Source organism: Zingiber officinale, chromosome 6A, assembly GCF_018446385.1.
Source record: "Zingiber officinale cultivar Zhangliang chromosome 6A, Zo_v1.1, whole genome shotgun sequence".
NCBI classification, from domain to species: Eukaryota; Viridiplantae; Streptophyta; class Magnoliopsida; order Zingiberales; family Zingiberaceae; genus Zingiber; species Zingiber officinale.
The window spans coordinates 131554750-131577632 of record NC_055997.1 but is presented as its reverse complement, the minus strand read 5'-3'; the positions used below and the strand labels follow the sequence as shown (position 1 = coordinate 131577632).

The 22883-nt window shown below is 35.4% G+C and overlaps 2 protein-coding genes across 5 annotated transcripts; one reads left to right on the top strand and one right to left on the bottom strand.

Annotated features, from left to right (window-relative positions):
* Positions 1 to 658: 658 nt before the first annotated feature.
* Positions 659 to 10197, bottom strand: LOC121998138 (sorting nexin 2A-like). Of its 3 annotated transcripts, none has more exons than XM_042552904.1 (6): positions 8746 to 10197; positions 7324 to 7533; positions 6952 to 7212; positions 2273 to 2359; positions 981 to 1091; positions 659 to 904 (listed from the first exon to the last, which is right to left on the bottom strand). In XM_042552904.1, exons 1-5 carry the CDS (start codon positions 9820 to 9822, stop codon positions 1011 to 1013), a joined length of 1716 nt encoding a protein of 571 aa, XP_042408838.1. In that variant the 5' UTR covers positions 9823 to 10197; the 3' UTR covers positions 659 to 904; positions 981 to 1010. The 3 variants fall into 3 exon arrangements, with proteins under 3 accessions (XP_042408838.1, XP_042408837.1, XP_042408836.1); XM_042552903.1 differs by having other exon boundaries at positions 1008 to 1091; XM_042552902.1 differs by having other exon boundaries at positions 659 to 1091.
* Positions 10198 to 10422: 225 nt separating this feature from the next.
* LOC121998139 (26S proteasome non-ATPase regulatory subunit 13 homolog B-like) lies at positions 10423 to 18687 on the top strand. Of its 2 annotated transcripts, XR_006116440.1 has the most exons (7): positions 10423 to 10717; positions 14692 to 15138; positions 16242 to 16322; positions 16644 to 16840; positions 16953 to 17052; positions 18239 to 18486; positions 18612 to 18687. XR_006116440.1 is itself a non-coding variant. In XM_042552905.1 (6 exons), exons 1-6 carry the CDS (start codon positions 10571 to 10573, stop codon positions 18431 to 18433), a joined length of 1167 nt encoding a protein of 388 aa, XP_042408839.1. In that variant the 5' UTR covers positions 10423 to 10570; the 3' UTR covers positions 18434 to 18687. The 2 variants fall into 2 exon arrangements, 1 of the variants encoding a protein (XP_042408839.1); XM_042552905.1 differs by having other exon boundaries at positions 18239 to 18687.
* Positions 18688 to 22883: the final 4196 nt, after the last annotated feature.

The window sequence follows — 22883 nt, the reverse complement described above, 5'->3', positions numbered from 1 at the left end:
TAAATTATCTTATCAAAGTTTAGCTCCCTTTTGAAGGGTCTCGTGCAGTTCTAAATCGTTGGATCGTATTGTTATTTGTCCTTCATCTTGTCAAATGGATGGAAGGAAATTTTAAACCTAATTAGTATATTAATAACTTTTTTTCCCCCATTTTTTTTTTACTTGAACAAATGTTTTTTCAACGATGGGAAACAAATGTTTGGAGCATTTGTATCTATGAACATTTTAAAAATTCGAGTTTAAGGAAGCTAAAGGATAAACTTGTAAGAAAACTTAAGAATTTTATTTAGATAACATTCAAATTTCTTTTAAAGTTGTTGAATTATAAATAAAGTTGGATAAATAGTTAAGCGTGCGACTGGCTCAAGATTTTATCGAATTATCTACTAATGCACCTCAATAGTCAAATAAAATTCATTCAATAAATAATTCGACATCCCAAATATTGACCTTGTTTAAGGAATATAAAAAAAATAAGATGGTAAAAACATTCATGGATAAATAATTTAATAGAATAATGTTTAAAATACTCCAAGCATTTAATAGTTTTTAAAAAAAATACTCAATAAAGTTTTACTAATATCAAAATAACCCTTAAAATTTCTATGTTACTATTAAAACACTCATTATCTGCGATTATTAGAGGACTTTAACAATAAAATAAAAACCTTATGAGGGATTTTGACAATATTAAAATATTAAGCTGCATTTTGAAAAAAAAAATCGGAAAATTAACCTAATAAATATACACAACAGCAAACTAAAAATGCTGAGCCCAGACAGATTTCAGAAACAAGCACCACCATGAACTACTTTTTTCTGTAGCAAACACAACCCTTTTCTTTTTCTTGTTACCCTTTCAACTGCAAGGTGGTTCGTGTACATTCCTGTGATTGAGAAGAAGCTGCAAAGGAGAAAATTTTAGTTTCCACTCACACGATTCATGTGGCTGATTATAAATAGCTTGATATAGACACGACTTGATGTTGATGATAATGATGACGCACAATCTAGCTGTTGCCTCTCACATAGTTACTCGTATCTTCGGCTACGGTAGCCCAGACATTAGCCAACTTTTCAGAATACGCGACCTGTTCAAGATGTGCAAGAATGTGGATGGAAGAATCAATTACCTGACACAAATCGACAAAGATGCTGTTTTTCATAATTTAACACGGATCCATAGAGATTCTAAATCAGAATTCCAGTTTTAGGAAAAAAAAATATATGCAATAAGCTAGATTGTGAATACTAAAAATGAAAAGCGGAGATGTGAAATTCTCTCCTAATAAGCAGTGTTTTCAAATGCAGACCCTATCCGGGAGGTTGACTGGTCAGTGTTCCTGATTGCAGTTTTTCCAGCTGAACCTGAGGACATCCAGTTCAACCAGAATGATTTATCATTTCAAGTGGACCAAATTTTTCTAGATTCCTGGTTTAATCAGTAATCAGTCAATCCAAGCCAGTTTTGAAATCGCAACTAAAAAGGAATATCTATGCTACAAAACCTAGTGCTTCATAGCCTTTGCCGTTTCTACATCAGCGTTGAATATTGGCATTTAGACATTGAAACAAATGTGTGCAACTGATATTACTGTCTATTAGTAATGACCACATAAAAAATTGTAGAAACCACTGTTTTAGACACTTGGATCTACACTTGTGTTGAATACTATGGCCGAGTCCAAGTAATGTAGCCTCATAGTACGATCAAGAAGCAACATTAAAGAATATCAAGGATGAGTGGATTTTTGAATTCTAAGTTCAAGTGAGATGAGTGCTGATAATAACTATTGACTTGATCTGCAACTAGATGAACTGATACTAGTTTTCTTTTATATATATAGATAGATAGATAGATAGATAGATAGATAGATGAAACTGCACCTCTAAGTTTTCAGCTAGTAGTTTATCACAGTGACAGATACGGAAGAAAATAGAATTATATGGCATAATTTCTTTGTCAACAAAGATAAAAACAAAATTAATGACATACAGTAAACAAAGAAGCGTTTTTTAGCATAATACAACATGTTCACAAAAAAGAAGAAAATTCTTTTATAAACTTTATCCTAGAATCCATGTTCACCCAGGTGAAAGCAATACATTTAAGGGAGAAAAAACTGCAACACACTCAGTTTTGCAGGAATTGTACGTATTGGATAATAAGAGGAGAATCCAACTAGCATTGTCAAAGCAGTAACTAGAACATGCTGAACAAAATTTCCACCTATATATTTTGATTCTTACATTGTAAGAACCTGAGAAATACCTGGTTAATTACAAACCCTTTCAGCATGCTGAGAAAATCATCCTTCCTTTCTTGGTCTAGCCTATTGAGCTCATTCCGATTGTTTTCCTGGATAAATGTAAACAAATAGAATAGATATTTGTATTGAGTGCATCACAGTGACATTGGTTTCTTGTATTTTTTTTTTGGTGTGTGTAAGATGGTACTTAGACGATCAATAAATGTTCAATTAGGCGATGCAAAACTATGACAAATGCACACATCATACGTGAAAGAGGAAGACAAAAAAAGACTTGGTTAAAACAATAAAATAAAATAAAATTTATTTAAGTATAGATAATGATATAGTAGAAGATAAAGCCCAATGGCGTAAATAGATCCAAATAGCCGGCCCCACCTAGTGGGATAAGATTTTGTTGTTGTGTGTGTGTGTTAGAAGTTGTTTTTGAATTTTGAAGTAGAAATTGGGTTTGGAGTTAATATTTTGTTTTTCAGTGTTTTTAACTGTAAACGGTGATTGATGTGAACAATAATTGTGATTGGTGTTTTTGAATTTTAGGGCGAATCTAAGCACTTTGGAAGGATGTTTTCCTCATATTTGCTTCTCATCAGTGAACCTCACCTATTAAAAAACAACAAGAACCATAATGTCTTGTTCAAGCTTTACCTCGACTTTTTCAGGTCTTATAACAAGCTTTCAAAAGCTCTTATTGCCCAACTTAATTGGCACAAATTTTACAAGCTTAAACCACAAAATAGTTCCATCATCTTTCTTAGATAGTTACCTTTCTACAAACTGTATACTCAGATAAGATCTAAGATTTTTTTAAGACAAAGGAGGCGAAAAAAGCCTAGAAAATTTTATTAAGTTGTCATAGACATTTTACGAGAAAACATACAAACTAGGAAATTACAAGCATACAAACTAATTTGGCCAGCAGCTAATTACAAGCTTACATAAGAAAAATTAAAATAGTTAGGACATTATACGAGCATACTTACATGAAACTGAAAACACATTTGTGCTAAAGCACACTTGCACACACTAGCACACTTACTCATTCTCTCTTGCTTCGTATGCTCGCTGAGATGCTAGGATGGTCTTTAATAGGGCGTGTTGGCTATGAGGATTGCTTAGAAGAGAAGGAAAGAGGGCAATGAGCTGTCTTTGTAATGGAGAAGAAAGAAGAGGACAGAGAGTGGTGGGAAGGAGTTGTTTTCGTAAGTGGGGAATAAAGAAGGGAGGCAGCAAGTAGTGCAAGATGAGTTGTAGGGTAGTGGAGAATCCACTGAGTAAAAGTTTCTGTAGATAGAGAAATAATGTTAGCTGACGCTATGACTTACGAATTGATGCAAGCTGACGTCATGGCTTACGTCTATTGCTATGGCTCTATTATGTTGTCAAGATTATGTTCACCCATTCCATCTAAAGACGGGGCTGTGGCACTCTTGAGTTGGGGTGTTAGCTCTATTTAGAGCACTCTTGTAGGATATTGTTGATCTAGCTGAGTTGGCCAGTTTCTTTGTTGCCCACCTTTCAGCTTTCTTCTAATAATGTTGGTAGAGGGTTGTATGTTTGGTAGAAAAAATAAATGGAATAAATCTGGTGCCCATGTCTCTTAGCCAGTAGATCTTTTCAGTGTATGTTTCTCCAATTAGCATGTAATTGTCTCAATCTTCATGCTAATCCCATGACCAATTATTTCCTTGGATCAAACACACCAATGCTTAAGTTGATGTGCTGGTGCTGGAAGTGCTGCCCACTCCAGATCAGGATTAGAGGGATATTCTTCAATTTATAATTGAAAACCATTTATCTCATGGATATCTATCTTGATTGAATGTCTGACTGGTTCTATCTTAAAATTTATCCACTTTGGCGGGGAGTTTCAAATGTGCAGATACCAAATGTTTCTTCTTTATCAAGGGTGTGAGCTATAATGCTGCCCAATTTCTTTGAGAAATCTTTAACGGAAACCATATCGTTTACCCAAAGTTTGTGTAGAAGTCCATAATCCATTTAAATAAATGGAGTAATAAGCCTTCCTCTGAAATTTCTTGGGACATTTTTCAAAGTCAATATTGGTTTTTCTAAAGGAGTAAAGTAGTTGGCATTGGCAATCATATTTGTCTGAGTCTACATATGTGTTTGTATGAAATGTCTCAAGTATTTCACATAAGTCAAGGAACGTTTGGAAAGTTGATCTTTCAACCATACTTCTTCGAACCTATGTGGATATGTCTTCTAGGATAGTAGTCTGGAAATCTGAAAGCATTAATTCTGAAGCTCGTTGTTCTAAAGTTTTAGCAGCTTTTGCTTTAAGCTGGGCCAAAGTTGAGTAATTGGGCCTATGAATAAAGCCTGAAGGTTGTGTGCTTGTTTCTTCAGGCTCAGTGGTAGTTGCTTGAGCATATGTTTTGTTTGACTAAACTTTTCCACCTCCCTTTAATAAAGTGCTTATGAAGAAGTTAGTGCCTATGCATTCCCTAGCAGAAGTAAATTCTTCATCTAGGGAGTAAAAACCTTTATAGGATGGTTTTTCACATCCTTGGATAGCTATTTGGACTTCTTCCCAGTCATAATAGACTCCTGTTTGTGTTCCAGAAAAAACTACATAACAAGAGTACTTCTTGCCTCCTAGTTTTTATATTATTGTCGAGAATAATTGGATAAAGCATTGATTATGGTAATCTTAATAATTGGAACTTCCAAAAGTTCATAACTTTCTCTGTCTATCCATGAAGACCATGAGGTTTGGTAATCAAGAACTTCAACAATTCACAAAATACGAGGATGAATTCCATTTCTCCTCAAGAGAAAATTTTGAGGATATACAAAACTATCTACTTGACAACAACAATACCAGGAAGTTTGAATTACAAGCTCCTCACCAGAGTGGATAAATCTAAAGATAGGCCAAGCTAGACACTTAATCAAAATAGACATCCATGAGATAAATGATCTTCAATTAGAAATTGAAGAATATCCCTCCGATCCTAATCTGGAGTGGGCAGCACCACCAGCAGATCAACTTAAGTATTTACGTGCTTTGATCTAAAGAAACAATTGGTTATGGGATCAACACGAAAACCCAGACAATTACATATTAGTCAGAGAAACATACTGGCTAAGAGACATTGAGCACCAGATTTATTCCGTTTAATATTTCTACCCAACATATGACCCACTATCAACATTATCAGAAGAAAGTTGAAAGGTGGGCAACAAAGAAACTGGCCAGCTCAACAAGATTTGCAATATGCTACAAGCATGCTCTAAACAGAGCCAACACCCCAACTCAAGCTACCCGTCCCAGAGCCCCGTCTTTAGACTTAATGGGTGAACATTATCTTGACAACATGATAGAGCCATAGCAATAGACATAAGCCATGACGTCAGCTCGTGTCAATTCGTAAGTCATGGCATCGGCTAATTTTATTTCTCTACCTACAGAAACTTTTACTCGGTGGATTCTCCACTACCTGCTACAACTCATCCTCCATTGTGCCTCCCTTCTTTATTCCCCACTCACGAAACAGATCCTTCCCACCACTCTTTGTCCCATTCTTTCTTCTCCATTACGAAGACAGCTCATTGTCCTATTTCCTTCTGTTCTAAGCAATCCTCATAGCCAACATGCCCTATTAAAGACTATCCCGACATCTCACCTAGAGCAGACAAAGCAAGAGAGAATGAGCAAGTGTGCTAGTGTGTGTTGTAAGAGTGTGCTAGCATGTGCAAGTGTGCTTTAGCACAAGTGTGATTTCAATTTCATGTAAGTATGCTCGTGTAATGTCCTTACTATTTTAATTTTCTTATGTAAGCTTGTAATTAGCTATTGTCCAAATTAGTTTGTATACTTATAATTTCCTAGTTTGTCTTTAAGAATTCTGAGTATACAGTCTGTAGAAAGGTAACTATCTAAGAAAGAGGATGAAACTGCCTTGTGGTTTAAGCTTGTAAAACCTGTGCTGACTAAGTTGGGCAGCAAAAGCTACTGAAAGCTAGTTATAAGACCTGAAAAAGTCAGGGTAAAGCTTGAACAACAAGACATATGGTTCTTGTTGCTTCTTAATAGGTGAGGCTCACTAATGTGAAGCAAATATGAGGAAAACACCCTTCCAAAGTGCCTAGATTCGTCCTAAAACCCAAAAACACCAATCAAAATTACTGCTCAAATACTACATAAACACATATTTTGTGATTCTTCATGGAAGAGAAAATTGATAATATTCCATTGTGGAGGACAACCTTACAATAAGCATTTTTTTTACATTAATAGTAACTTATCAGTCATATAGATTTTATGTTAATTGATGCCAATCAATTATATTATGTTAATTGATGGTAGAATATGCATAAAAATAATTAAATTATGAAGAGCAACTTTAAAAACTAACTACTAGAATAAAGAAAATGTAATTAAAAAGGAGAGGATGTAATGGTCATATGAGCTCAATGTTTCCTTAAGTTCATAATTATCTATTTGTCTTTCTGATGGCAATGGAATTCTAATGGAATGTTAGTAAATAAAATATTATAATAGGCACAGGCGATAAAAGCAAATATGATATTCAGTTGTAAGGACGAGTAAAGTCAAACTTGTGAAATGATTAACGGTGGTAATTTTTCCAACATATGATAACATTTACACATTGCAATTTATTCATATTAAGCATTATTAGAAATTCGGCAATACCTTTATCCTCTCGTATTCTCTTATTGCACAACCTTTAGCATCCTCAGTAACTCTAATTGTTTCTCTTAGCTCCTCTATCTTATGTAATCTTGATCTGTCGCCACCAAAAATCTTAGAGGATGCAGCTTCAAGTTTATCGACCCTTGTATTTAGTGTTGCCAAATCTGACATTAAGGTCTGCACAGTCAACAGAGCACTGGTTCTCTCTGAGAAGGCACTGTTAACAGCAAGCATTAATCCTAGATGTTCATGAAGTGTATCCTGTCATTGGATATTACCAAATAAGTATTCAAAACATCAAAAGAACACAGAGGATTCATTCTACTTTAATATGTAAGGATTCACATCAACTGGTTAATATTTAATGAGTACCAGATGTTTGACAGTTTGAGCATTTAGTTCACGATATAATCTGCTGGCTTTTACAGCAGCAGTTGCAACGTTTTTGGTATCAGCAGCTCGTATTCTCTGAGAGCTGTATACTGCTTCCTCGGTCTCAAACTTTGTAAGTTTGATGAATGCCAAACCTATTTCTCCCATTGTTTCACCAATACTTTGTTGTGCATTAACCAGAACTTCAGCCTGCCAAAGAAAAAAAAGTGCAATTAGTCATGTATTAGAATGCCAGAAGAGAAAAATCCAGAGATGAAACAATTGAAATTCTAATAAAAAGTCAACTCATGGTGAGGAAATCAACATTATGATGAAAGACCCTAAACTGTTTTGGTAAATTGCAAATCAACAGTAGAACAATAAAAAAAATGCAAGTCTGTAACCTTTGTTAGACCACAATTCATTGTCATATTGAAAATATAAAGTGGACAAATTATAAAATCATTGCTACTGTTTTAGAAGAAAGCACATGTAAACCTCACATTCCAAACACATATCGTGTTCTTGCAATAACTACTTTTAAAAAACGAACTCACAGATCCATGTCACCTTGCAGCCATTACCCTGATGCACCTTAAAAGAAACCGTGTGTTCATTCTCACAGAAGGAGAAATTCCTACCTTCTCAATTTTTCTTGCAGGAGCACGGATCCAATCACAATAGTTAGGATAAGTATATGCCAGCATATAGTTGCTCTTCCTAAGCTCTATAATTAATCACAGCATGTCTATCTTCCCATCTTATGCATTCCAGGACATAAATAGAAATTACATGAAAGCAACAACTATGTAACAATATTTACACAAAACATGTTAATGTGTTAAAGATCTCCAGTTAAAAAAGATTTTTGTGCAAAAATTTACACAAGTAAATAACAAGGAATAGCTCAGTCCTATAATGCAATTTGTATAAGAAAATTTTATTATTTATCTGAGATGAATTCCCAACGTCTTTAAGAGAAAGAGTGGTATCACTTTGCCAATCCAGACATGCTCGTCAAACATTTGCTAAGGTGCTAGCATGCTTCACTGCTTACAAAATTTTTCTTGGTTCTAGATTTGGCAATATGTACTTGAACTCAATCAAATTTGTAGTTTCATTCAGAAATTATTCAATATAAGCATACAACGTTCTCTACCAGGGCACTAGAATCTCTAGATGATAGAGGACAATGTGGTCTTTTGCTTTTCCATATCCAAAAGATATAAAAAGTAGGATTTTAATTAATAAGATTCACATTCTATCCTTAAGACTTCAGTGAACCGATCAAATAATCTAGTCTAAAAGATTTCATCTCCAATCTCAATATAAAAAATCACCTTTTGGATACTTGACCGCTATAAGAATCAACAGGTAACTAATGCAAAAAAAGAATTTTTTTTGACAGAATTCTTTACTCACCTGCTGTGACGCACTGCTGAGTTGCTGCTCAAGATCCTGCATCTTCTCCTTTTTCTCCAAAAATTCCTTGTCCTCCTCCACCAACAATGGTTTCACTCCTCCCCATTCATTAGTCACTGCCTGCTTCAATTCCTTAAATATCCTCAGCAAGTCTCTGCCTCCCTTTGCCGGCTGCACTACCTCCTGCGGCACAACTTGTGCAGCTGCTCCCTCCCCAAATAGCTGCTTTGGAAGCCTCACCGCCCCATCCAGCATCCTTGAAGCAACATCAGTGGTCGTCGGCAATGGAAGCTTTCCCTTCGCCTGAAGGAACACCCTAAACTCATCGCTCTTCCCGATCACCGGATGCTCCGCTAATCGCCACAAATACTTCTCAAGAGCCGACCGACGCTGCTCCACGAACTCGTTCTTCTGCAACACCTGGCTCTCAACCACGCTCTTATCCGGACGTGGAGGAATAAAAAACCCCCGGTAAGCCTCCGCGAGCCTATCAGAGAGCGTGACCACGTCTCGGAACCGCCGCCGCACGCCAAACTCAACAGGCTCCGACTCTCCGTCCCCATTCGCCGCAAAGCCGGCGCGCATTCGGGTGGTGATCAAGTAGGTGAAGTAGGTCCCACCGCCGGGGACGAGCGAGTTCGCTGTCTCCTGCTCTTTGTGCGGGTTGGAGACGGAGATCTTAATGTAGTCTGACTTAGCGGCACGGGCGGATCTGGGGGAGGAATCGCTGCGGAGTAAGGATCCATTATCAGCGCCACTGCCGCAGCCGCCGTGGCCGTTATGCGAGTCGAATGGACTGAAGACCACGTCCGCGTAGGAGGGCGGATCTAGGAAAGAGGAAGCCGTGGAAGTGGCGGGATTCCCGCCGTGGCCGGAGGCGGAGGAGGAGATGGGGAAGTGGAGGGTGGGAGGGGGAGCGAGGAGTGGATCCCCATCGGAGGATGCAGAAATGGAGGCGGGGATGGAGGACATGGCGGAGCGGTAGGCGCTGGCGGAGGCGTCGGAGAGGGCGAGGCTCTCCATCTCTTCTCTCTCCGGAGGCGAGTCGAAGCCAGAGGCAATCTCCGGTCCCATCATCGCCTCTCTATTTCCGCAATCTTCCCCAAAAAAGAATCAATCAAACAAAATCGGAGGAGAATCGCCGGAGGAGGAAGCGATCGGAGAGAAGGCGGAAGAAGGAAGAACCGCGCACGGACGGTGAGGATAAGGGACGCCGACGCGAGTACGCAACGGGTCTCACGTTGGTCACGTGACTGCGTTTGGATCAATCTCATTCAAATGTTATGTTGCATCTCGAGGCGGTTGATTCGGTCCTGCTCGATTTGTTATGACCAGGTCTAACATGGCCCAAGCTATGTCTTATCGGATCCGTCTTACTCGACGGGTCCTGGAAGAGCAATTGAGTTGTAGCCCGCGGACCCGGATCCGTAATCGCACTTGTAACTCACCACGGTCCCCAGATCGAATTTGGTCTATTTTTTTTTAGTCATAAAATAAAAAATGTTTTCAAATGCTATTTTTTTAAAAAAATATTCTGATTAGTTTTTATATTTTTATGAAGAAATTTTAAAATCAAAATTGTTGTTAATCAAATTTTATTTAACTTTTTTTTATTGTTATTTTGAGATAATAATCCCTATATAAATCTGCGAAGGTTCAGGATAAACTATGATTTATCAAAATATTAGGAGTCAAATGAAAAACTCAGGTCGCACTACAGAATAATGAATACTGGGGACGGAAGCAAAGAACCGAACAGACGAGGCCGAGTTTAGGGTTTCGAAAGATATCGCGCTGCCACTGATCTGGTCCTGAGCTCGATAGGATGGCGCTTCAATACCTCGAATCGCAGCGCAACGCGCAGCCGGAGCTCGCCGACTGGTACAGCGCCTTGGCAGATTTGTACCAGCGTAAGCTGTGGCACCAACTCACCGCCAAGCTCGAGCAGTTCGTTGCCTTGGCGGTAGTTCAGGTATTCTCTTACCCTTGGTTTTTCTTTGCTTCTACTTTTGTTGTTTAAGTCGCCTGGTGGGATTTAGTTGGCTATTGTCTTCGCCGTAGAGTAAGTTGCCAGTCTCCATTTTTATTTCTGTGATTCATCTGCTTGTGTAGTTGGATCTATGACGTTATTGGCAATTTGATGCCTATAATTAAGAAAAGGAATATTTTGAAGGAGGCTTAAACAAATTAAAAGCAATTTTTGTATGTAAGGTGATGTATATTTGCATGAGATTCTGCAGTAAAGATTTATAACCCAATATCAATTTTTTGTGTTGAAGATTTGATTATAGTTCTAGAATAAATACAGTCGTAAAATCTTGTTATTGCAATTGATAGACTTTTTATTTGTTTTGTAAATTTAAAAAACTCATTAGGACTTTTAGGAGTCTACTGTGCATAGTCATTGCCTAGCTTGATTGTATGAGATTTTGATTTTGATGAGTGTAGTGTGATTTGCAGTTAACATGTGCCGGGATGGATGTGATAACCTAAAGAATTTGATTATTGGAGTATTTCCATTTCAAAAACTTGTTCTGTGAGCATGGTTAGCTTCTGTTTATTTGTCTAGTGGCCCACACTTTTTTTCTAATCTAAATTTAAGTAGAAACATATGTATTTCCATTACATGTCTATTGTCTAATTGAATGTTTAAATCTGTAGTAGGAGCCCAGGAGATAATTTACAAGCCTTGGCTGTGGTTGATTATTCCAAGAGGCTCCTTTTAACTGTTTTAGGTGTTAAACAAACTAGTTGAGTGGTGTAGCTATGTTATGGACCGTGGGCAAGTCCATGCAACAAAAAAGAATCTGGAGCCCATCAAATACAAGAGATACACACATGACAGATTTAGAAAGAAGAGTGCGTATCAAGAGAATTGATTCAGCTATAGCAATTAATTTTTATTTAAGTCGAGTATTTTTTTATTTTTAGTAAGAATAAAACCTTTCTTATTCCGTGTTTGTTTTCTTCCTTTGTTGGGAAGGAACGTTAGTAGTTGTATTTAAATGACTTGAATAAGACAATAAAGATTGTGACTGAGTTTACAAAAAGAAATCAAACCCCTAGATCTAGAGGTTCTCTAATCCCAACGAGCCTCAAATTATCCCTATCACCATAGGCCGTCAAGGTCGTAAAAACAAGAAGAAGAAAAATTGATTCCATCGATCAATAGGTAAACCATCCCATTACGCGATCCATATCCCAGGGTCATAACAAATCGATATCAGAGCTTGTTGTAATGGGTGACTGACAAGCACTTCAACAACACTTTGATGCTTTTCTCAAAATTTACAAGGAGGACAAAGTTGCGAATGAAAAACGACAACAACTCATCCATGCTCAATTAGAGGAATTGTCCAAAGGTTTCTCTAAGCTACACTAGCACAACAGTCATCCATGTGAAGAGAGTAGCAACCGTCCTGATCCACAAGGGCACTGCTCGAAAGGGTACCATGGCCATGAGGAGGGATCCTCATTTATATCACGGTATTCAAAATTGGATTTCTCGTGTTATGATGGTCAGTCTAATCTTTTGGGTTGGCTCAATCGATGTGATCATTTTTTTTTCATCATCAACGCACTCCAGAAGAAGAAAAGGTTGGCCTAGCCTCATTCCATCTTGAGGGAGATGGCTAATTATGGTTCATCAAACTAGAACGTGATCGACCTCATATTCATTGGGAGGAATTTAAAGATCCATGTAATATGAGGTTTGGGCCACCTATTCGCAACAACAAATTGGACGAGCCTGCCAAACTTCAACAATCAAGATATGTGGTAACTACCCGCGAGAGTTTGAACAATTGGCGACACCAGCGAGTTCCATAACATCAGAACAAGAAGTTCAAATATTCATTAGTGGCCTCCAAGATTACATCGCTATGGAAGTCGAGCTTCACCGCCCAAAAGATCTCACATCGACTATGAGTTTTGCCTGTCTTTATGAACTCCACTCTAAACAATCTGTACCTACCGTCACATCGTGATGCTCTCCCATCCAGTCATTGAAGCAACCATTTATCAAACAATTAAATTGGTAGGAAATGAAAGAACGATGTGTGGGTCTTTGTTTTAATTGCAATGAACTTTACACTCCCAGTCATCGTTGCAAGCGTCTTTTCTTGTTTGAGGGATTAGAAAATTTTGATGAACAAGGCCATGTTGAATCACAAGCACCCCCACTCCTCAAACCATGCGGATTCATGGGAAGACACAGTAGCTATCATGGAATGTTACCCATCATTCGTGTTTGCAGACAACCTCATTTTTTGAGAGAGCAATGTTATGGACCGTGGGCAAGCTCATGCAACAAAAGAGAATCTGGAGCCCATCAAATACAAGAGATACACACATGACAAATTTAGAAAGAAGGGTGCATATCAAGAGAATTGATTCAGCTATAATAATTGATTTTTATTTAAGTCGGATATCTTTTATTTTCAAGAAGATTGAGTCGAGTATCTTTTATTTTTAGTAAGAATAAAACCTTTTTTATTTAGTGTTTGTTTTCTTCATTTGTCTGGAAGGAACGCCAATAGTTATATTTAAATGGCTGGAATAATGTATTAAAGATTACGAATGAGTTTACAAAAAGACATCAAACCCCCTAGATTGAGAGGTTTTCTAATCCCAACGAGCCTCAAATTATCCCTACCACCATAGGCCATCAAAGTCGTAAAACAAGAAGACAAAGATTGATTCCGTCGATCGGTAAATCGTCCCATTATGTGATCTATATTCAAGGGTCATAACAAGCTAGCAGAAAGGGATTCATTCCAATTTTGATATTTGGAATTTCATTGTTTTTTCAAAGAAGGGATTTGTTTTTCTGAGGAATGTGTATGTTACAGTTCTCAATTGATAATGCACTTATCATCTTTTTAAATTTTCTTAAAGTATGGCCAATCAAATCTCAAGTGTTGATCTTAACAATCCAACTTACTTTGCAATTCATTAAATATTGTACAATAATTCTTTGTCGGCATCCTTCCCTAGCAGTTTTTGATCCTAGCTTACATGCAATTTAATTATCTTGGTTTAAAGTGTCTTCCTTACCATATTTTATGTTGTCATCATATGCGCTTTGAAACATTTAAATAGAAACAGTATAACAATTCTTACAGCAGTAATATTTAAATCAATTTTATTTATTTCTTGTTACATTGACTTCCTTTCTAATAGATTTTGACTCTCAGAATTTATTGATATGCGTTTGAACATGTACATTCCATCTCTTTCTTTTATTGGCTATTGAGCTACACTCAATTGCTCTTTGATATTAATATTTTTCTTTTATCCTTTCTAGTAATGTGACAAATCCATCTTTAGCATTCTCATCTTTGGTACATCAACTTTTTGAATGTGTTGCTTCCTAACATTTCAGTGCTCCAATCCATAAAGTATGTAGATCGTACCAAGGTTCTATAATTTTTTCCTTTTAGCCTAAGTGAAACATGACAATTATACAAGACTTTGGAAGCTCCAATCCATTTGTACCACCCTTTCTTGATCCTGTTAATAATATCATATGTACTTCAAATAGTCTAATTTAGAAGCAACAAAAGAATTTTGGTTCAATTGGCATTCAAATTGGCAGTGATATTTCTCAGATGGATTTACTTTTTAGATTTTTTTTTTTCTTTTCAAAATTTGTATGTTTCAGCTCTGGTTGTCTCCATTGACTTGAAACTTAAAAAGAAAAAAAGAAAAACTATGTTCAATACCATGAATGTTTTTTAGTCTATATTTATGTACATCCATTAGGTATGAGAAACTACTTTTTTGGCTGTCATGATGATTTGATTGCCTTTGTTTGCATGGCTACCTGTCATCAAACCTAACTGGATAATGTGTTATCTGTTTTCTGTTATTCTATTAGTTATCCTTTATTCTTTACTAATTTTGCTTATAATGTCACAATAACATTTTTTTTGTTTCACTCTGTAGGCTGGTGATGCTCTTATACAGCTGTATCATAACTTCATTACAGACTTTGAGACCAAAATCAATCTATTGAAGCTCGCTCATTTTGCTGTGGTGGTTTCGCGTCAATATTCAGAGAAGGATGCTGCAATTATCTACCTTGAGGGAATAATTGAAAAATTGCATGCTACTCGAGAGTTGAGGATTGAGGAGCCAATCCTATATGTTAAAATGCAAATTGCTGCATTAAATCTGGAAAAAGGGGATCAAAAGGAGTGCAAAAAACTCATAGATGAGGGAAAGAGCACATTGGACAGCATGACTGATGTTGATCCTTCTGTTCATGCTAGCTACTATTGGGTATCTTCACAGTATCATAAATCGCGAAAAGAATTTGCAGAATTCTACAAGAGCGCTCTTCTTTATTTAGCATACACTTCAGTAGAGTCTCTTTCAGCATCATTCAAGCTGGTAAATATGATATGTCTTTTTGGAAAGTGACTTTGTTGATTAATTGAACTAGCTGATATATCTGTATGTGTAACTCTCGAAAGGTAATCAAACTAATCAAATTATCAATTAAAAAACAAGGGAAGGCATAATAGCTAGCCAGCATGCTAGAAACATCTCTAGGGCTTACCAGTTGCATCTTATACTATACAATCAGCATATTTTGTTTTGGTTATTCATCTAGGAGTAAAAGAGGAAAAATGCTAGAAATCATTAATTGGATTTTCATAGGTAAGTAGGCCTTGAATGTAATATGTTCCACTCCAAACAGGATGCATTTCATTTCAGTGGGTGTGAAAATTTAAGGATTTCAAACCACAAAAGAAAAAATAAGATTACATATGAGGATGTCATCCTTGAATTTTGACATCATAGAGATGGATAACTATTGTGTCATAGATTCTTGTAAACAAATGGTAGACCTTCCCATATTCTTATCATAATTTTTTTCTGAATATTAGAAATTGCTGGTGTTTTCTCGACAGGGAAATACAAATTTGTATATATTCTTGAATGAGTATTATCTACATTACTTTCCTTATGGAGGGCAGAAAAACTACATTGACAATTTGGAGAAGATTGTTGTTCAACTTTCAGTTGTCAGAAGGATAGAAATAGCAAAGAAAAGAAAAATCATAGATTTCATAGTTTCATCAGTTAATGAGTCTTAAATTTTTCAAGTAGAGTGTAGAAAGTCTTACAGTACTGTATAAAATAAAATGTTTTTAAGCATGTTCATACATTGAGACCTGCTGGTTCAGTACAACACATTTTAAGAGTAAGATATATTTTTCCTGATAAGTTTTGGTCTTGTAGTAGCATGATATGACCTGTATGCAAACTGTTTATTTGTAGCCAGTATATCATCGATCTATTGCCTTGAAAGCTACTTTTCAATCAATTTATTGCAAGAATTAATTTGCAGGCTAATCCTTTCATCATTTTTCTTAGTTCTTTGACTTACGAGAATCTCCAAACTGTACCTTTGCACATATTAACAACAATAGTTTAAATATTAATGCCTTTGATCCATTTGCTAAAACTGACTTTGTACTTATTTTCAGGACTTGGCGTCTGATCTTTCTCTTTCAGCTTTGCTGGGGGATAACATATACAACTTTGGTGAATTGCTTGCTCATCCTATTGTAAGTCAGAGTTCTACCTACCTATTTCTATGAATGTGCTTGGCAATATTAGGTGGAAGAAGTATACTCTTTCATTTCCTAAAAATGAAAATTTCAACTTATAATTTTGAATGATAACTACAAAGTTTTCTTTGTTTATTATATGTTATGAATTTAAATGCATTCATATGTTCCATTAGTTCACTCGGTATATCTTTATCCTGATATCCTTGTGCATAGATCTTTTCCCAGATTCTGCATATGTATATAGTCAATATAATTTTTTTTTCATTGTAACTTGCCATGTCTACTCATGTCTTTGAGCTCCTGATTTGCCTACAGATCAATAGCCTCATTGGGACAAAAGTGGAGTGGCTCTATCATATTCTTCAAGCTTTTAACTCAGGAAATCTGATTAGATATCAAGAACTATGTCAGATCCATAACACTGCATTGAGTGCTCAACCTGCATTGGTAGAGAACGAGAGGAAGCTACTTGAAAAAATCAACATTCTGTGTTTGATGGAAATTATATTTAGGTAAGATCATTTGTAGGGAGAGATCAACTTCTTCCGGATATGTGCATCTTGTGCTCTTCTTTCTATATTCTAGTTGTATCATACATCATTCAAGATAATTTTTTTTTCGCAGTCGTCCATCTGAGGAACGGACTATTCCTTTAAGTATCATCGCTGAGAAAACTAAACTTTCCATTGAAGATGTGGAGTATCTCCTCATGAAAGCCCTTTCCGTAAGCATAACATTTTTTGCCCTTGATTTAAGTTCATTCGTATGTTGCCTGAATTGGTAGCTTGTTAGTTGGAAAGACTTTTTCGAACTCTTTTTTTTTGCTTCTGTTATTTTTTTCCTTGCAGATTGCTGTTTTGCGTGTTAGTTGCAAATTTTTTGGTGACTGATTACATGTCTATTTATCCTTCATTTTTATGGTTATATTGTGTTTCTGCTTGAAAGTAACTGTCATCTCTGTCTCGGTTTCTCTTTAGTTTATCATAAGTTGATGTTGTGGATTTTTTAGAAAGGATCCCTTCACTTCCACTTACACTCAACATCCTATTATTGTTCACATGTTTTTTAGAGATAACCAGCTTAGGTTAGTGTTTACTTGGAAGAAGAGTAATTGCAGAGAAGAGGGAGAGGGGAAGGGGAGACCAAGTATTAAAAACCTGTTTATTTGGGGAAAACATAGAGAGGGGAGAGACCCTTCCGGCTTTCACTTTCACAGAAAGGAATCCATTGCAATTATACAAACCCTTAGATTCACAACTATGTCAGATACTCGGTTGGACTAACATAAATTCTTACCAGGAAATTTTGTAATATTTTTTTCTGGATTTGATGATCATATATTTATTATTTAAATTAATTCTTAGTTTTCATTATTTTTCATTTATAACTATAGTTTGATTGTTTTCATTTATATCAATCCTTAATTTTGATCAATAATTATTGCACTGATTGGACAACTTCTTTGTTTTCATATCTTCAAGGCCATACCATAAAAATTACTAGAATATTCTAATAAAATTGAAGCTTGGGTGAGCTTTAAACACGTCTGAAAAAGGTTATAAGATTTGACTTTTGGATCTGTGATGATTAGAAGTAGGGTCCATATAACTAAGTCCTAAATTTGGACCCTTTTTCACCTCGTCCAATATCATGTATTTATTGTCTCACATATAAGTAATTCATTCAGCACTACACGTTACCAATCATTAATTATTTTATGTATTTTTTTTTTCTGGACGGCGATCTATTATTTTGGCATTGTGATATTCTCTCCTGAATATGTATGCAGTTATTAGCATCAAAAGGCAAATATCTATTATTTTGGCATTCATTTCCCAGTTTTGCTGGCGTACCAGTTACATTTCTAGCATCCACAACTCAAGAGGAGTGTTTCTTTTTTGTTCCCTCAGGTTCATCTCATTGAAGGCATAGTAGATCAAGTCGATGGAACAGTTTACATTTCATGGGTGCAACCTAGAGTCCTAGGGATTCCGCAGATCAAATCATTGCACAGTCGTTTGAATTCGTGGGCAGGGAAGGTGCGAATGGCCTTATCGACTGTTGAAGCCGAGACACCTGATCTGATCGGCCATGACACAGCCTAATACATTGGCGATTCTTGCTGCATCCCCCTGCCATGAGGTGCTTCAGCCAGGAGGTAAGATCTCAGTTTAAAACCTAACTTCCTAAAGATCGAGTTTGTATTTTGCAAAAACAAAAACGAAAAGAGAGTTTTAAATTAATTAATTTTGATGTTTTGTTCTCCTTTTATCTCTCTCGCAGGGTTGTGATTGTTAGAATTGAGGTTATGGAACAATTTGTCCCTGACTATAATCTTTTAAATATTTGTTTTTTCCCATTTGATTTGTGAGTTTGATAAGATCAAAGACAGCATAATCTTCTTTAGGAATGGAGACGAATCTTCAAATTAAGTCAAAGAAAATGAAAAGTGTGAGAAACATTATATAAGATCATCTCCATTTTTTATTGTTTATTTGCTGAGATTAAACATTTTGTAAAGAGTAAAATTTTTTGCTCAATGTTAAATATTTATAGATAAAAACATAGAATGATCGATGGGCATTTCCATTATTATTAAATCTTGAAATAGTGGTTTGCGTTTATTGGTCAGATTTTTTTAAAAAAAGTTAGCTATAATCTGAGGCGGTTCATCAATTCAACTTTTTTAATTAATCGTGCATTAAAAAAAATTTGGAACTTCATCTTTAGATACTTGGACAATTAAGAAAATGTTTTTGACGCTACACCGTTGCCTTGCGAGTTTATTTTATTTATCCAAATTATATTATTTATCTATTTTTTTAAAAAAATTCATAAAATAGAGAGCGATGAAGGAAGGCATGTTACTAAATCTATGAAGTTTTCAAAGTTTTGGAGTTTCCTTGGTGACATGTAATGTTGCCTTGTAGTGTGAAAATTTAAAATGTATTTACATTTTTTTAAAAAATTAAAATATAACTCTAGTCTAATTAATCGGTACATTAAAATAACACTTATTAAAGTAGGCTATCCAATGTATTATGAGATTGCATATAAATGAACAATTAGTAAATAAACAATTATAATTTCCTAATCTAGTGTCACTTTGCCTTAATCAAGTCCCTCTCACCAGCCGTACCATTAATATTATTGATTTGAAAATTTATTATTTGAATTATCTTGCAATTCGAAAGATTAATAAAATGATGTCATCATCCTTGTAACGGTACATAGCTAATCTCAGATAAAAGAAAAAAAGTTTAATTTTCCTTTTTTACATGAACAATTAGCCCCCAAAGCTGGGACCTAAATTGGCACAAACACAAACAAACAAACAAAAACACAATTGATAACAATTTAACACCTTAGCAATTTGTTTACATCCATTAGAGATGGAGCATCCTCTTCCCAAATCTCTCTATCAATCTACTTTATCTAAACTCATTAATAAATGAATTTGAATCTGAATTAATTCCGTTAGATTGTTGACTGTTGCATCGGCTCGCCAAGACATCAAGGACAAGGAAGTGGCCTTCTCATGCTGATCAGCGTCAGCGCCGCCTCCACAATCTCGTTCCCCTGGCGCCACCCCATCACCGCCGACTGCTGCTCACCGCCGCCACCGGCGGCCTCCTCCATCTCCTCCTGATTCTCTTCGTGATTCACCACCGCTAGCCCAAGGTGGTCGTCGAGGCGGAAGGCCAAGAGCTCCAGCAGTTTCCCCTTCCTGAGCGCGTTGGTCTCCAACAGCCTCGTGTAGTCGCACCCCATCAGGCGGTACGAATCCAGGGAGCGCACCAGCCGCAGCCTCAGCTCGTACTCCCGCCCTAGCCGGTCCAGGACCCTCACCTCCAGCCCCGCATCCTCCCTCGTCCGCGCCTCCTCCGCCTCGCTCATCACGGCCCACAGCAGCCTCCTGTCCAGGAGTCTGTTGGGAAGCTGCAGGCGATGCTGCCCGAGGTTGACGTCGCTGGTCGTGATCGTCTTCTTGATCACTGAAACAGGGTGGCGCACGCCCATCTGCGCCAGCTTCTCCCTCAACCCGTCGCACCGCTCCGACGCCAGCGGCCCCATGCCGGAACTCGAAATAGAACGAGCGCCAGAACCGGAGGAGGAAGGGGCGGCGACGCCCGGCACGACCATTAAATGGCCGGAAGAAAACAGAGGAGAGGTGCCTACGACTTTACCGCCTAACTTCCAGGTAATCAGCTTCGCCTCCTTCTTCTTTTCCTTCTCCATCTTCGTCTCCGTCTCCCTGTATCTTCTCTTGACGCCGGCGTTCTCCATCGTAAGGGAAGAATCTTGAGGGTTTGAGTTGAATCGCGAAATCGAAAGGGCCGGCCAGCTGCGATTTTATACAAGCAATCCACAACAGAATTTAAATTTCATACCATAATTGGAGACTCCAAATTTCCTAAATTATATTTATCATACGAATTATTTTTTAAAATTTTAAATTAATTTTTATATATTTTAATAGGATAATTTAATTAAGATTTTAAAAAATAACTTTGATTATTTATTTAAATGAGAAATAATTAGATCATTAAAAAAATAATAACATAACTAAATAAAATTTTATTATAGATTTTTAAAATAAAAATAAATAAAATATTTAATTAATTAAATAATTTTATTGGAATTGAATTAAGACTCGAATTATCTTACAACCGCTTAGGTGGCATTGGATGACCTGGGCAGTATGAAAATTTTAATTTTTTTTCATTTAAAGTCTTAAATCGCTCCCACCCTAAATATCATACTAACTCAGGGCTGGATTTTAATAAATGTAATACTAAAATTATTAAATTTCAAATGTAGTTTTCTTGAGAAATTTTAATTTGTGTCAAATTTCCAAAATTAAAAAGGTTAAGTCAAAATTTAATGTATCCTTGAAAATTTACTAGTCCTAGCATGCTCGTAACGGGCCAGCCTAGCGCGCATTCGCGGGAGAAAGAAGTTAATTGAAAAAGAAAAAAAAACATAAAATTTTCGCTATAAAATAATCACTCAAAATTTGAATTTCTCTTACCAAATTATAAAAAATGAGTCTAAGATAAATTTTATCATCAAGGTAGTTGAAAAAAAAATATGACCATAATATTTTTTAAAATAAATATTATTTTTTTGAAAAAATAAATTTTCAAATAAAATAATATTAAAGCATTTAATTTTATTAGTATAAATTAAAATAACAGTTTTATACATTGCAAAAAATTATTTTCACAATTAAAAACAACACCAAGTGAGATAGCAATAACTCTTTAAATCAAGTCAAAGTTCATTTCTTTATTAATAAAATTTAAACTAACAAAAAAATCTTATATGTTAAATTTTCAAACATAATTTCTTAAAATGTAATGTATTTATCTAATAAATATTTTTATTAAATAAATAAAGTTAAATTTCACCAATAAATTGTTAAAAGTAATTAGCAACGAGTAATAAATTATTGTAATATTATTAATATATATTTTAATAATTATTTAAAAAAATATCAATTAATTTTAATTTGATGAAGAGAAGTCAATAGTAAAATAGTTGTTGTGTGATCTAGGAATAATAGGTTTGAGTAGTAGATATATTCACTATATACAATAAACCTTTCTCCAAGATCCCAAATAGGTGGGAGATTCGTGCACCAAAAAAACTTTTTATCAATTTAACTTTAAAAAATTATAAATCAATTTTATTTAAGTCAAAAATACTGCAATATAAATGGACTTTAAAAAGTATTTTTATGAAAAATAAATTATTGGTAAGTATAACTAATAAATATTTTTTAATTATTAACCCGATTTAATTTTGTCAATAAATTAAATTTTATCAATAAATTTTTTTAAAAAAAATTAGAGATCAAATTTTAAGAAAAAAATTAAAAAAAATTACCAACTAAATATAACTTTATTAATAAAAAAACATTAGAACTATCAATCAAATTTAATTTTGATAAATACAAATTATAAATGATCAAATTTAACTTTAATTTGATCCGAATCTAAAAATTAAAATTATTAATCAAATATAATTTGACTAATAAAAAATAAAAAATATCAATGAAAATAAATCTGATCTAAAATTTATTTTAACCATAATTTTAAATATATATATATATATATATATATATATCATAATTTGATGGACCTTAATATAAAAAGGGCCCTAAGCATAAGCCTGGTTAGCCTATGCTTTGAGCCGGTCATGTTGTCATCTTATAATGAGCCAACAATGATCATAACAACATCTGACATTAATGAATATTCTTACTCCATGTCTATTTGTCTCTAACATAATAATCATTTATCCTGATATCTAAGGTTGAAAGTCTGAAATGATAAAAGAATTTGCTTCAACTTTCTTGGGTTTTAAGGTCGATTAAGTTTCCATCCATATCCAACTTTTGAGGTAGTTCAAATACACGCACAAATAGTTCTGATTTGGTGATAAAGTGGAGATCTAGATAAAACTCAAACTTGCCTCAAATGGTATTGAGATATTTCGCCGCTGAAACTACCACCTGCGCTTACGATAGCAGCAGGCTTATTTGCCGAAGCA